This window comes from Aplysia californica, unplaced genomic scaffold (genome assembly GCF_000002075.1).
Source record: "Aplysia californica isolate F4 #8 unplaced genomic scaffold, AplCal3.0 scaffold00084, whole genome shotgun sequence".
Classification (NCBI taxonomy): domain Eukaryota; kingdom Metazoa; phylum Mollusca; class Gastropoda; order Aplysiida; family Aplysiidae; genus Aplysia; species Aplysia californica.
In genome coordinates, this window is record NW_004797354.1 from 526,359 (window position 1) to 542,458 (window position 16,100).

The 16,100-nt window shown below is 40.4% G+C and overlaps 1 protein-coding gene across 1 annotated transcript in view; it reads right to left on the minus strand.

Annotated features, from left to right (window-relative positions):
* Positions 1–13,157: 13,157 nt before the first annotated feature.
* LOC101849363 (HCLS1-binding protein 3) overlaps positions 13,158–16,100 on the minus strand; it is a 22,623-nt gene continuing 19,680 nt past the window's right edge. Inside the window, exons 6-7 of the mRNA XM_005094544.3 lie at positions 15,597–15,756; positions 13,158–14,957 (exon numbers count right to left, since the gene is read on the minus strand). Of these exons, the coding sequence (XP_005094601.1) occupies positions 14,504–14,957; positions 15,597–15,756 (614 nt within the window). The 3' untranslated portion in view covers positions 13,158–14,503. The remainder of the gene's footprint in view (positions 14,958–15,596; positions 15,757–16,100) is intronic.

Here is a 16,100-nt window from a genome sequence, read left to right on the forward strand (position 1 = left end):
AATACTCTGTTAGTATGATATTAAAGTCAATAATATTATTCAAGTTGAATTTTCGGGGTCTTTCCCGGAAACTAACGCTGAATTTAAAAAATTCTTCATGAACAGCTTTTGTGCCCACCCCATTTATCATCAACATTTTGACTACTCATTTAGCTCTAATTCCTGTTTTGTGCTCTCTTTTCACATCATGACATTAAAGCTTAGATTGTATGGAGAGTGTGGCTTCTCAACGGGGTGACATAGCTTGTTATCACATGTATTTGAACAGTGTTTACGTCCTGAGAATTTATGTCCTATTAAAATTTTTATACAAGATCTCATCTGAAGAAACCAGCTTCATTATTAAGGACACCATATTGTATCAATAACAGCTTAATTATTTTCATTTATTAGCTTCTGCTGAATCTTAAACATAATGCGAATGACACTCTCAACATGTAATTCGTGAAAAACTAAACTTTTTATTCATTTTGACCGTTCTGGTTATTTCAAAGAACTTGAGGTTTAGAAAGTTTAAAACAACTGATGTCTTATTAAACAAAATTCATTTTGTTACACACATATATCAGCTAATCGCGACATCAGTGCTTTTTTGTCGTATTTCCATTTTTTTAAACAGTGAAAATGTGACATCTTCTTAAGCTCCCTCTATGTTACGAACTATTTTCACTGTTACTAAAAATGCAGATATGACAAGAAAGCACTGGGGTCGCTTAATGTTCTGTTGTGGTGTCATCATGATATGAAATTGGAACATTTTATTTCTTAAGATGTGCGTGAACTTTTAAACTTTGGGTTTCCTTATCTGGTTCAATACCACGAGCTGCATAAATTGCGAGCATGCTTCAACTCATGCAAAGTGAAACCACCTGCTAGGATAGTGCCTCACAATTGCTACTATCTGTCTTTAGTTCAGATCTCATGGGGCAATCAACTCAAACACAAACAAAACAAACTTGTTGTCTATGTTTCCAGTACATGTACATACCTCTTTCTTGAAATATTACTGTTACCACTTTTGCTACTTATAATTGCCCCCATGATCTTTTTAATAACATTTTTTTACCAGTTGATGACTTGATTTGATTTTTTTTTTTCTTGGTGGGGTTATTTTTTTAGTTGATTATTATTTCATTTTGAATAACACATGAATGGGCATACCTGTGTGCATACATTACACTCATAAACATAATAATTTAATTTTGTTTCAGCTGTACTTTCTTGTACTAAACTTATTCTCTATACATGTATATAATATACATTTATCTATACAAAATGTTACGTTTACTTTAATATTTCGTGTTGTGGCTTATACCCATGCGTTATTTTCTTATAACTATTTGTACCTATTTGACATTTTTACTTTGGATTTGATTTCGTTAAGATACCAATGGTCAGTTTATTACCCGAAGCAGATTGATTTGAAAAGTAATTTTGTGATGGTTTAATTTCGATCAAACTGTATTGTGCTGATGATGTAGTTCTTTTCATTTCGTCTTTATATTGGCTAATGGTTATCTTAATGTCATATCTTGCCACTGAGAATTAGGCAGGTAATCTGACAGTGCTATCGAAAGGAGCAATTGTTTTTGCTCTACTTTTCAGTCAGATTGGGATGAACACCTTTATGAGCCTTTTTTCTACATATGAGCTTTAGTACTTTGCATATTTCCATGGTAGATATTGAACCTGAGAGGCTGCTTCCAGCGGCCAAAGCTTCTTCCCAAAATGATGAATGACAACTCCCAACAGCCAGTGTGAGAATGGGCATATTGTGATTTAAACAGTTTCTCAATGAATGGGAATAAAACTTTGTATGGAGCTTCTTTAAGGGAAGTTGCACTCTTCCTCTTTATACTTTATGTCTGTTCTTTGCTTTGTGTAGAAGCACATGTTTAAAAAAAAATATTTTAGCAAGTATTGTGAAATGGACCATAAACATTTCTCTTTGTGACTAAAATAAAAAGAAAGAGAAAAAAAGTGAACTCTGCTGCATGAACGCTGCTTAAATTTGACATTTGTTGTCCGGAAGATTTAGCAAGAGGCCAGCCAAGTGTGTATGATTTATCGTGTCAATAAGTTATGGTACCGGAAAGTCTCCAATGATGACTAAAATCTGGCCTAAAAGTTAATGAGATATATGAAAAATACTGTTTCGTAAGAAAGAAGTGTCATTCGTGAACAAAATTCTTTGTCAACAAAAACGCCCCATAAAACTCTTTTTAATGTGTTTATTATTTGTTAGAAAATTATATGAGGAATATATTGACTGAATTACGAAAAATGTTTTGAGTTCAAATTATGCATGGTTGTCTCTTTGGTATGTAGTTTATGTGTTTAATAGTCAGATGTTGGTACAAGACAAGGTATTTTCATAAGTACTCTGCTCGTGTTTTACTTAAAATGTCACATGAGAGGCTTTGTATGTACAATCTAACACACACATAACAAAATGGGCTGAACATGGAAATCTTTTCGTTATGTGCAAATTTCACTAAGTACATGTTATAAATACGAAGAATATACGTATATAAGAAACAACTTGGTACCTGAAAATCTGTGTGCTATGTGCATATTGCGCTATGTGTGTGTTCGGTATGTACATTTTTGACTATTTTCTTGAATAGAATAGTTTTGTCCCTCTTTGTTCTCTGTGTCTGGAGAGTATTTCCAGATGGGAAGAGAGTTTGAGTACTACTATGTTATACCGCTCTATCGTTTAAAAGAAAATCTCACCTTTGAATGTTACAGCTTTATTAAAGATTGTGACATAACCCATTAACCCTTTCACTACCTGGCCCAAAATCTTTTAAAGCTCTTTAGAAGGAGTAAAAAGCAGGTCTGGCAGTAAAAGGGTTAATTGCTATTATTTCTAAATAAAATATTGTCTTCTACCTCCAGTGAACTTTTCAGTATAACTTTGTTCCTTTTTTTATCTTTTAATGTGTTATCTTTTTTGTGATGTCAGATGTGAATTACAGTGGAACTCTAATTCAACGAGATGAGATAGATTCCCCGTTTTTCTTCTTCTTTAAAATCAATAAAAGTAATCCGGATTCAACGAGCACTTAAATCAGCGAGCTCGGATTCAACGAGGTCGCTTCCAGGGTGAACAGCCACCGCAGACGTGGCTTCGCTCATTTTTCTCCCACAACGAACTTTATCTGTTCCGAGAAACCACCCATTGCACCTGCATGCATCGTGAACCATTATTCACTTAGCCAATTGCATGCGACCAATCAGCGGCCTGTTGTTGGCATGCGCACTTGTCTACTCTGGCGTGTGTTGGGGTCAGATGGGCGGCCTGCACACGTGTGGCTGTGTGTGCGTGTCGGGGAGGGGAGGGGAGGAGCACTAGCGTTAAACGTCGCAGATACAAACGCGTCACAGTCTTTTTCCCCCCCCTCTGCTACTGATCATTATTACATTATTTCTTCTTCTTCTTCTTCTCGATCGCATCACACTTGAAGTCTGGTATCTGTCATAAATTGGGCCGTCCTGCTCAGTTCAACTTGCAGCCTGTATAGCTTCTCTTGTAGCGTCAGTGGGGTTGGCCACGTTTCCTGTCTCAGGGCCCTGTGTGTCTTGCAGTGCTGAAGGATGTGTTCTACAGTTTGGTCCGCCTCTCCACACTGGCATTTTGGTGATTGTACTAGTTTAAAACATTTGTACATATGTTGTCTCAGTCTTGTGTGTTGTGTCCTTAGTCTGAAGATAATCACTTGTTCTTGGCGGGACAGCTCATGGTAGCTATCTGGTGTCTGAGGTGCTTTAAATAGTGTATTTATAATAGTTTTTATTTCTGTGTAGTTAACGCTGTTGTCTGGTTGCTCTTTCTGTGCTCTTAGTTTGGCCATCCTGTCTGCCTGCTCATTTAGTAAGACACCACAGTGTGATGGAATCCACTGCAGCATGATCCTCAGACTGGGATGTCCTCAATTATTTTTCGTAGCCTCGGTAGTTTGCCGGAAGTGATTGCCTGAAGTACTGACATGGCATCTGTTAGGAATACTACTTGGCTTTGGGGATCTACCCCATTCTTGATGATGTTTGCTGCATGTATTAGAGCCTCTGTCTCTGCCCTGTGATTTGTACAATGTCGCCCTGTTGGGACTGCCTCTGCTACTGCTTGTCATCGTCCATTTGGGAACTACGTACACTCCGGCTCCTCCACTTTTCACAGCATCAGTGGCAGATCCGTCTGTATAGATCCTTATCCATGCTTCTCGTGGGTATCTTTGTTCAAACATGGACAGGGTGAGGGATTTCTTGCTCAGGTCGCTGTGGTCATCTTTTGTGGTGAACATGGGAATGGACGTGTGTATAGATATGTTTGTGTTTTTCTTTTCCCATGATGGTGCCTCTGGGGTGTGGTTCAGCATGTTAACTGTGGCTGGTAGATGGTCCTGTAGGGATCTTTGGATTTTTCTGCTTTTTTTGATGAAGTTGGATCTTTTGAGTCTTGCGGTGTTTGATCTCGCTGTTCTTGTGTGCAGTATATGATCCTCCATAGCTGTGGCCTTGGTGTACTGTATGAGGGCCTTGCATTCCCATCTCCTCTGCAGGGCCACTATAGATGTTGTTTGTTCCATCTTTTTTATAGACGTTGACCTCATTGCTCCAGTGATTATTCGGAGAGCCTGGTTTTGTACTTTTTCCAGAGTGTATTTGTGAGTCTGTGCTGCAGTCATCCATGCACTGTATCCGCACTCGAGATGGGGCCTGATTGCTAGGGGCGGGCACGAGACGAGCCGAGTACCCGTTTCTCGCGGGAAACGGCCTTCCTGTCACTTCCCGAGCACTAAACTACTGCTCGGTACCGAGACGTGATACTGCTCGTTGGCTTGACATAACGAGTAACAGTAACAAGAGTGAGAGAGTGAGAGGCGAGAAATGACAACGCAGACAGTGCCACCCATCACCGTGCCGTCCTGTGTGTGAAACTGAAAGGGAGGGGAGAGGGTGGCGAGACGAGGCGAGTGGGGAGTTGATCAGGGCCTAGGCCTCGGTCTCCTTAACTTCCTTCACCGCCTGCGCAACAGGGCAAGCCTAGTTTCTAAGTTTAGATCCCCGCCTCGACGGTCTTCTCGCTACACGAGTTGCTCATTCTGTGGGGCGAGAAGAGAAATCTCGGCCACGGCCGGCCTTCTCGCTGAACGAGTGGCTCGAACTGCGGGGCGAGAAGAGAAATTGGTCATGAGACGAGAAGTATTGCTCGAGACACGAGACGGGAAGTATTTCTTGTTCCCGGGACCGGTCTCGGCGGGAAGTAGGTCAGCTTCCCGGTCTTCTCGCTCGGGAAGGAAAAAGCGCTTCCCGCCTGTCTCTACTGATTGCGCCTAGATAGACCTGTCTGAGTGTTTTCTCATTTGCTCCCCACTGAGTCCCTGCTAGTTTTCTCATGATGTTACGTTTCTTCCTGGCTTTATTTTCTGCATTCTGAATGTGTTGTTTCCATGTGAGACGCTTGTAAAGGATTGTTCCAAGATACTTCTGTTGATTCTCAAACTTTAGAGGGGTTTTGTCTAATTTGAGGTGTTTTGGCTGAGAGTGTAGAGTGTAGCAGAAGACTTTTCTTTGTTTACGGTTGTTGTTGTTGTTGTTAGCGATCCAGTAGCATCTGAGCGTTAACTCTTCTGCATGATGCCATTCGGTAATAGTTGCATGTTTGTTCTAACTGTTGTCTTGAGGAGTAGAGGCAATTAGATGTGTGGGGTAGCTTGGGAAGAAAACATCCCCTTAAATCAGTTAGTTTTCTACAGAAAAACAGATGATGTTCCACTGTCTCTGAGGGGTAGTCACATAGTGGGCAGGCAGCAGACTGCTTTACTCCAATTCGGTTGAGATGTTGGTTGAGGGGTACATGTTGTGTTCTAAGTTGGAAGATTATGGATTGATCTCCCCTCCTCAACTCATTGATTAGATCTTTGACCAGTGGTTTATTCATGTGGCCATACATCCTCCTTCCTGTCGTACCTGTGGCCCAATCATTCATCCACTCTTCCTTGAGGTTTGACTTGATCATTTGGCAGCAGGTGGTGTAATTTGTAGGAATTTCAGGCTGAGGGATACTAGCTCCTTTCTTTGCCAGAGCAGCAGCTCTTTCATTTCCCGGTATCCCAGTGTGGGCAGGAATCCATTGTAGGACTATTCTGACGTGGTGCCCACTTATCAAGTTATGTAGACTCCAAATCAAATGCAATATATATCTTTGTTCACATCAGTCCCACTCTCAAGTGTCTCTAGTGTTGAAAGGCTGTCTGTAAATACAACGATGTCTGTGGTAGCAAGTGGGTTAGTGTCAAACAAGTAGTTGATGTAGTTTGCTGTGTAGGTGATAGCCTGTTGTTCGGCAATGAAATTGGAGCAGAAGGACCCGCTGGAGTTGAAGACTTCTTTTTTTTCCCCACTGGGCAAGTTGATCACTGACCCATATCCAGCGTTGATTGTTGCCTTAAAGGCTGATCCATCAGTGTATGAGTGGATCCATGTTGGTGGATAGGAATCAATTGTTTCAAGGTCAGAATGTTTTAGTGCTACAGGATATGTGTTTTTATTGCTCTTGTCCAAAAGTGTTTTCCTAATTTCTGGCTTTGCTATGGTGAGATGTGGTGGGAGAGTTGAGGGAACTCTTTCCAGAGGTTCTCGTCTTTCAGGGAGGTGATGTTTTTCTTGGAGATTGAGAACAGTGTCAAGTACAGATTTTGTATTTTTTAGTCTTTGATTAGGTTTCCACTTGTCAACAAGGACTCTATTAGGGTGGTTATTTTCTAGCCTTTTAGATCTTTCATATATTTCTAAAGCTGCCCGTTTTCTTCGAGTTTCTAATGGCTCAATATTTGTGTGGATTTCACAGGCCGCAGTCGGTGAGGATCTCATTCCGTCAGAAATAAGACGAAGAGCTTGGTTTTGGATGGTGTCCATCGAGTTCTTTGAAGTTTTACTGCAAATGTTTTGTAGAACAAGATTATAATTAAAAACAGCTCTGGTATATATCCCAAATAGAGGCCTCTCAAGGTGTTCTTGTCTGATCCCCAGTTGGTACTGGCTAGTCGTTTGATGAGATTAAGTCTCTTCATAGCCTTCTTCCTAAGGTTGTTGGTGTGTTGTTTCAGGTTGGGCTTGCTGTCAAGTTGTACTCCAAGATACACTGGGTTATTCTCCTTTTTCAAGTTGTTACCATCTATTTTGAGAGGGATTTCTGCATTTGCAAGGTTATAGCTTCTCGTAAAAACAGAGTAGACAGTTTTTTTCGCAATTTACTTTCATCTTCCATAGACGGCAATAGGTTCCTAGGGAATTTAGATCATCTTGTAGTCTTCGTCTGCTTATTGTTGTCGAGTTTCCAGTGTGCCAAAGGACCAGGTCGTCAGCAAAAAGGGCTTTTTCTGTTTTGAGAACATCTGAAACATCATTGAGGAAGACAAGGAATAAGGTACAGCTGATAGAAGATCCCTGTGGGAGTCCTTCCTCCAGTACTGCTTTTGAAGATAGGGTTTCATCCATCTGGGTCTGGATAAGTCTATCTGTAAGGAATGATTTAATCCAGGAGTACATGTTTACGGTTACACACCTGGTTTTTGTCCATGTAGTGAGTTTGTCCAAAGCTAGGTGCATGCGATATGTGGCAGTAGTGATGAATTCCTCAGAGCACCAAAGAACCAGGTCGTCTGCATACAATACGGCATGTATTCCTTCGGGCAGTTCTTTCATGAGGTCATTGATGAAGAGGATAAAGAGCAAAGGTGACATGACTCCACCTTGGGGTACTCCTTGTCGCAGCAGAATTTTCCGTCCTTGATATCCATCCACCAGCACACGTGCTCTTCTGTTGTGTAGATAGGATTTGGTCCATTGGTACATGTTGCCTTGTATACCAGTTCTAAGAAGCTTGACTAGTACAGTAGACCCTCCTTCCACACAATGATAAGCTAGTCTTGACGTAGATCTACGTAATGAATTGTGCGCTGGTCTATGGAATCAAAAGTTGCCATATGCTAGGCTCTACACAGCAACACAACTTTTTGGCAAACAGTCGAGATGACCCAGGCGTGCATTTGAATGAATCGGTCCTTTTTAACACAGCTCATAATATGCAGGCATTTCAGGCACTACTTGTGACTTCTCTTTATACATTACTTGCTCAGTGCCTGTAATTATCTATACAAAACCTCGTGTTTGCTATAACGAAGACTCGGATTCAACGAGATTTTAGGCCAGGCCCGGCGACCTCGTTGAATCCGAGTTCCACTGTATCAGATTTGTGTCTGTGACCTTTAGCAGTAGATAGAAATTGGTAAAGGGTCTTGATTAACTTGGTTGATATCTCTCAGTAGTCAGAAGTCGCCTGCAGAGTTCTGTATAATGTAAGTGGTTTTTACGCCCCCATCAACACAATGTAGACAGTTTAGGAGGCAGGCTTCGACTCTGTCAGTAAAAGCCAATCTATGCTAAGAGAGATACACGTCCCAGCAGTAAGACTGAGATACTCAATAAAAATTTCTCAGTGGGTGGTTGATGGGTGCTCTGGTGTGGTTTGCTCTTTCTTTCTTATTAAATATCTATCATCGTTATCTCTCCTCCTTTTTTTGTGTTTCTCTCTTGTAACACTAACACTTCTAATTTTCGGCACTTATTTGACCTTATTGTGTTGCAGGTGCCAAAAAACTCTTACAAAGAAAGAAAATTCCTCCCCTCAAAATTGGGTCTGGGGGGCTCTCGTGGTCTAGAGGTTATGGTGTGCGCCTCTCATTCAATAGTCTCGGGTTCGAAATCTGACAGTGACGGAAAATTTTCTTCTCTAGAATTTTCTCCTTTCACCTCCTGCTCTCTAGCTAACCATGTTCTGTCGTCTGCTTTCGTCTCTACTTTCTACTCTCCCCCCCCCCCTTTTTTTTGCCCCCTCCTCTGGGCTCCTGGCTCCTTCTGCAGCCTTTCTACTGCTACTCCATGGCTACTTCTTACTGCTGCCTTGCGGCCACACCCTTGATCTTGGAGTTGGCAAGCAATTCTCAGATAGGGGCGAAAAATCTTGGAGGTCGCATGAGCAAGTTGCGCATGTTAAAGATCCCTTGTTGATCCAAAATCAAAAAGAGTAAGTAGGCTTCGGCCGCCACCCGCAAACTATTCAAAATTTATTCCTACCAAATTGAAAATGTTTAAGTTTAATGTGTCCCGCGCACTCATATGACCTTTTGCAGTTGCGAGCGCCGTGCAACACTTACCCAACCCCTCCCCCCCTCCCAACCCCCCCCCCCCCAACCTGGGTCTTCTGCGTGCGATAGCATTGCGACTATATTTGATTACCGCAGATCTTTTTCCAGTGGGCTGTTTTCCTGACACTGAGATGGAATTGATCAGTGACCCCAACGCATGTCTCTGAAAGTTTGTGTTTTGGTAAGCGATCATACAAACAGGAGAAATGTCTTGGCTGAAACAAATTTTAATAATCTGATGGATCGAAAGCAGGTTCATGCGCTGCAAGATCTCTGTTATACATATCTGAGTGCGCAAATTGAACGAAAATTAGTGTTGTTTTGCATTTTTTATTTCTCAAACTAAAGTCAATCACAATAAAAATTTTCTCAAAGTACAAAAATCTCTCAACAAAGTCCATAGTCCACGTCTAAATATACCACATAATTAGAATTGTAATAATTTAATAATAACTTCTAAAGCACCCACTGGTACTGGTAGCTCTAGGTGCTTCAAAACGAAATAACATTTGGACAACTTGCACAACATCACATTTTATTCATATCCACCCATTCATTGTACAATACAACAACCCTTTCAATTCAAATATTTTAACCACCAAGTTCTGACTAAAGAACACATCGGAACATGAAAAGACAATCACTGTGGCTGCTGATCATGCTTGTTGGAAAAAGAATCAAGCAAGCTACAAATATGATTCAAACAAATTCAGTTCATCCGTTGACCAGTAGGCCTACTGTTTTAAATGCAGTCAAAGTAAGCACCTTCTTGAATGCAGTCACGAATGGGAATTTCACACCGAGGGAGCAAAAGTCAAAAAGCCATACCTCCAATTTCTACCATTTTCTGAAGTTATTTTTTGTATGGACTAGATTTTGAAACGGTATAAAATACTCCTGAAGCTTGTACAATGTAAATTAGAAAGATATTGTGGTACTAGATTGTTTAAACACTTAAAACTTACAGCATATTACTGCAACTTAACGTAATTAAACACAGTCTTTAACAAGGAGCCTATGTATAGAGAGATGTAAAAGCAATGATGCTGTACGTATGTTCCCTTAACCTTTGAGAAGAAATCTAGCAGCTTGGTTCTTTAGTAGAGTCTTTAGAAAGTACTTCCATTACTTCTGATACCACAGTTAGTATGTTTATGAGGATTGGGTTGTAAGTCTATACAAGATAATACAGATGATGACATTAAATGTTTGGAGTATTTGAGAGATGACTCTCATAAAAAAAAGTTGCCATAAGTGCAATTCTTCTAATCTTGAAATATGAAGTCTCACATAAATTTTGGACTTACTGGTGCATAGACAATTTGATATAAATCTATATATAAATACCTCATAAATGTTTGGCCTTTTCCGTAAAAACCAGTGTCAGTGTATTTTAATAAATCTTTGGTTCAGTTGTCCCTTCTTTTTTTCCAACAGGGAACAATATAGGCCTACATAGAAAAACAACTTTTAAAACATTTTTACTTTGGTTGTTTTTTTTAATCACCTATTCACATTTGGGTGACAGTTGATATCAACAAATTCGTATTGGCAGAATAAAATTGAGAGATGAAAAGAAACATGCAATTCAACGTTTGTAAAGAAGTTAGAAAAATTGTCTTAATTAAGTACTTCAAAGTCTTCCATCTTTTCATTGCTGATTATGAAAGCAAACCAAACAGCAGCCAATTGACCATGAGATCAAATATCATCAAAACAAAGAAGATGGGGATGGATCAGACATGCACTCAGAAAGCCAGCCCACAATGTGGCAAGACAACGCCTGTGATGAAACCCCCAGGGGAAGAAAAAGAAAGGAAAGCCAGGGAAACAGCTTGCTGGAAGAATAGAAGATCCTCCAGAACAAAGATAGAGGGCTCTTTTTAGCAGCTATACCCAATACTAGGGAGAAAAAGGTGAGTGATCTCTGTCCTTATGCTGAGACCGAGCTTATGTGACCTTCACAAGAATCAAAGTAGTCTGCCTCCTAAATGGTCTGAATTGGTTCTATTGGGGCATAGGAAGACAACAACAAATCAATAATGGTGAACCTTATATAAAAACTGAACATCCACTACAATGACTAAACTGACCACAGACCTTTCACACTATTTAATTTAAAGTACAGTAGAATAATATGCAGTACCAACTGGAGGATAGGTCCAGCAGAGTTTCTCTACTACCTTTGGTTTCAGTGCATACCAGTACACCGTCTTTGGTACAACTATTAACCAACTGCCCAAAACCGATCACCCAATGCACAGCCTTGAAAACAAACGCATTAATTGTGATTGAAGGTAGGCCTACTCATCTGTTTTGCCCCTCCGGTGGAGGACAACTTGGCTAGCCCCAAACTGACAAAACCGAACTGAATTAAGTGAACTGATGATGCCACTGGGCACCGCCTATAAGCATGTATTTTGTCAGCCAAATGTTTCCATGCAAAAAGTAAAGTTGTTCCCGCACCCGTTCCAGACATTGGAGATTGCCTTGTTAGTGAGACAACTTCCTGGGTCTTCAGCACAATGTGGTAGGGCGGCCAGTTCCTTTCCACACCGCCTTTACTTCCCCAACTCAAAGTCAGGTACCCATTACTGCTGGGTGAGAAGGAGGGGGTGAAAAAAATCTGTGTCCGAACCAAGGCTCGAACCCGGACTTTCCGCTTCGGAGACGAGCGCAACTTACCACTCCGCCACCGCACCCTCATTTCGATGTACGAGAAAATTTTGAATTTTGTTGTTGTTGCAATTTCATAATAAGTCAAATAAGTGAGGCATCAGTGGATGTGCTCCATTTACAGATCCTCAAATTTAAAGGTTGAAGAAAAAAACATGAAAAGATATGTAGGCCCTAATCTAATGTAAATTACAGGTTTAAAAAAAATTTTTTTTCTCTCTCCTGAAAAATATTGGCTTTGTATTAGAGCAACTGAACTGCTAGCTGACGATACGTGACAGCTTGTTCAGTGACTGACAAGTAGGCCTATGGTAGCCACAGAGTAGGACTACAGGGAGAAGGCCAACCATCACACACATGGCAACATATCTGAAACAAACCACACAGCAGAAACACATTTACCCGAAGACTTTATGGTTGAACTGTATAACATGGATGGCTCGAATTCATCGGGACCGGCCTCGAGGATAAAGAAGAAAAATAAACGGGACCGCACGCACAGTTCGACGGATGCGTGATATGAGAGTCTTCTGTGTTGAAGCAATCCGTGTCGTTAACTTTGCGATTGTTCCAGTAAAGAGAAGCACATCAACACAATCATGATTATTTAATGCTGGGTAAAAATAGACAGATGGGCAGAAACAACATTATCTCGGTTTTTCTGCTGGGATATTGTATCCCTCTCAGCCCGTCTTGGCCCCGACAGTCAGGGTCAGAAGCCAGCCTCTTAAATCAAAATGATAAAAATTGTGTTGATGGGAACATAAAAAACACATTTGTCAAAAAGACTTCTCTTTCAACACATGTGATCTAGGAGGCCGGACCTCCAAACATAGCATCCATCTCTAATAGGACCGAGCCATGTGCACAAAAAGCTTTGAATACTCTTTAAACAATGCTATGCACGTTCAAGAACGTATCAGAGAGGATAGAAACCAAAGTCATCTTCACCACAGCCCAGTAAGATACAATGTGCCAACTGGGCTAAAGACTCACTGCAGTACGTCAAATGTCAAGAAAAAACAAAGTTGAAATAATTAGCTGCCGGAAACAAGTCAGAATCTGAGTACTGGCGTCAGCGATGGGGTGGAATTATTAGCTTGTAAACTAAAAGTAAAAGCTTCTACCTCTTGCGAATGATGTAAGTTTCATTTTCAAGCAACAAAATATTCTCTCAAGTAGATAGCTACTGTCAAAGTAGCCGGCGTCAATATGGGTGTAAAACCTTAATTACAACCACACTAAAAGAAGGATACACAAAGTAGACATGTCTCAAAATCGTTTATCATTCTGATTTTAAAAATGGCACAAAGGGTTGAAATCAAAAGCCCTTGTGTATGACTTCCCAAGAAGGAAAGCAAATGTACATTTTATCATTTTAATAGCGTCCAGTCATTCAAACTTCAATTCAATATTGTGATTGAAGATTAAAATGTTGCAAAATTATATCAACTTAAAAGATTTACAGCGCAACACAAAATCCATTAAGTTTGTCATTATCACAGATTGAAAAAAACAGTGTACCAAAACACAATCTTAATAAGGCATCCTTAAATCAGTCACAATATTGCTAAAAGAAAGTCTTTGTCAAAATGTATTATTTTTTCTCTTATCAACTGTGTCAACTGCTGACGAAATTCTGTTTATAGTTTAACCTCATCCTGAAGAAAAAGTCAATAAAAAATTCCTCAAGACACTTCACATTTTGATAACTTTTGGCAATCAGCAGATAAGCACATGTTTTTTCACTTTGCTCCCGCTAGGCAACTCAAGTGCATTAATTGTTCTAGTCTGACTGGAAGGATTTGGTCTGGTTGGGACTTTAAACAAGTCAACCCCCCACCTTCTTCAATTGCAAATATCTCGACTTCAATTCAAGATATGGGTATTTTGTATTTTTTCATTATAAGAAAAACACATGAACAGACTTCAACTCTTTATCTCTGAGGGGGGTAAACCAACTGTGCTGGGCCCTATTTTGGAATGAAATCCCAAATAGACATATATATGTGACAAAAGTGGTCATTAAATTTTAAGAAGTGAACCTATCTCGCTAGAATCTAGTTCTTCATCTACTGAATTAACTCCCGATAAAAGAGACTTGTTTTCCGCAATTGCTGAAAAGTAATTTGACATTGAAGTCATTGTAAAGGAATGTGCCTGAGCCGCTGCAACCCAATCACCAGCACAGCAGTTCCAACCGCGAGCTGCTTGCCGCAGATAAGGAGTTAAGGAGATACAATGACCAATGACTCCATTATATGCCAAAAAATTGACTAATACTAATACCTGACTCCCCCATGTCATCACATATTAATTTACTTTGAAGAATTGGAGCAATTTTGAAATCTGGCCAGACCAATCACTGCCATTTTAAAGCTCATAAAGAATTGGATAAAAATTGCACCAGTGCCCTTAAAATGTGCCATACAGCACAGATTCAATACGAAAAAAAATTAAATGCTGTTAGCTGAGGCACGAAGGGAAATTATCCGACTGGAACAGTGGAAAATACAAACTGTGTCAAGTTCTCCATCTCCATAGATGGGAATTTCCCAGAAGTATTTAACTTTTGAAAAAAGAGAACAATAAATGAAACATCCAGCTTTACTTCAGGAGAACAAATCTACCTCTTCCTCATCCTGGGCAAGGTTGTCCTGTAAATATTTCAAAATATCATCCTGACCCAGATTTGCCGCAGTGTCTGCAGCAGTGACACCAGCACTGGTTGAACTTTGTGTCTGAGAAGAAATAGCATTACCAGAGCTCCCAGAGTTTTCCCCTCCGCCAATTTTAGTTCTTGGTGCAGGTTTAGGCCTCGGAGCTGGTGTTGGTTTTTCGGTCGTGTTAGTCGAGAGTGAATTTGACGGTTTTTGTGATGGCTTTTCAGGTAATTTTGGCTTCGCTGAAGGTTTGGGCTTGGAAGGAACAGAAGGTTTCAGAGCTGCTGTCCTGGCGGTAGTTTCTGGCGCTTCTGACGACTGGCGTACCGATTCAGTTTCCTCCTTCTCAACTTTTTTCTTGCTAACATCGATTTTCATGAGTTCATCCAAGTCGTCTTCAATCCTGTGGAAGAAAATGTTTTAGTGTTTTAAGTAAATGCGAATTATAATGTGAATGCATTAAGCCTTGTCTCCCCTTCATCTTTTGATTTTATGGACAAGAGACATCTAAACAAAGTCTGAAAAAAAAAGTAGTAGAGGAAAATGCCGCCCAGTGCAGACTTGATTAATTCATTGATTCTGGATCAGTGGCATTTTTGTTTCTGGTTTTTGAGTCGATTGACACTTAATTGGCTCTTCTTGTTCCACGTTTCAGAGGATTGCGACTAAAAGGTGTTTTTGGTTCCATGTTTCAGTAGATCGCCACGTAAGTGGAGTTTTGGAGAAACGATTTTGTCAACCCCAAGCTCTACACCTGGTCCTGTGCTACATTTACTATTTATTTTCACCCATATTGTGATTCACAGTTCAGTTACAGATACTTTTGAGAGCTAATACTAACAAATCCATCAATATTTGTCTGAATTATACCCGTTTTAAGGTATTGAATTGTACCCCTATCCCTCCCCCACTCCCCCTCCTATCCCCCCACGTTAATAAGTCAGTGAACTATACATCTGTAGCTCCGCTCCCCTCCTTCCCTGAGTTACATCATACTTCAACAAACAAACATAATAATCATATTCAACAGAGGACAACTCACTGAAAAAGCTCTGAATGGTCTTCCTCTCCCTCATCGTCCGCTGCAACTGTCACTTTCTCACGCTTTGTGATGATGGCATCGGGAATGAAACCAAAATCCTTCTCGTCATCTTCCGTCAGCTCTCTCTTCAAATCCTGCTCTTCAAACATTTGAACTTGGCCTGAAAAGGGACAGAAAAATTAACCTGCATCTACAGTGGAATGTTGAGGTGTGGATGGTAAGAGTTTTCATCTTACATTTACATGCATAAAAGTGACTTGCTGATGAAGATGACTATCTTATCAAGTATCTCTGTATCCCATACAGTCCTCCTCGTCGGCCCTGACAGGCAGGAGAAAGTTGTTAATTTCCTAAAAGATAGATAGAGTGAAAACAGTCCTCTTCCTTAGTAAGCTGAAATGTGTCCTTGAAGCTCTGAAGACAATTGACTCCTACCCTAGTGATTCAATTCATATTTATACAGACGGGTCTGCCTTCAAGGGAACTATAAACGCAGGCTTTGGG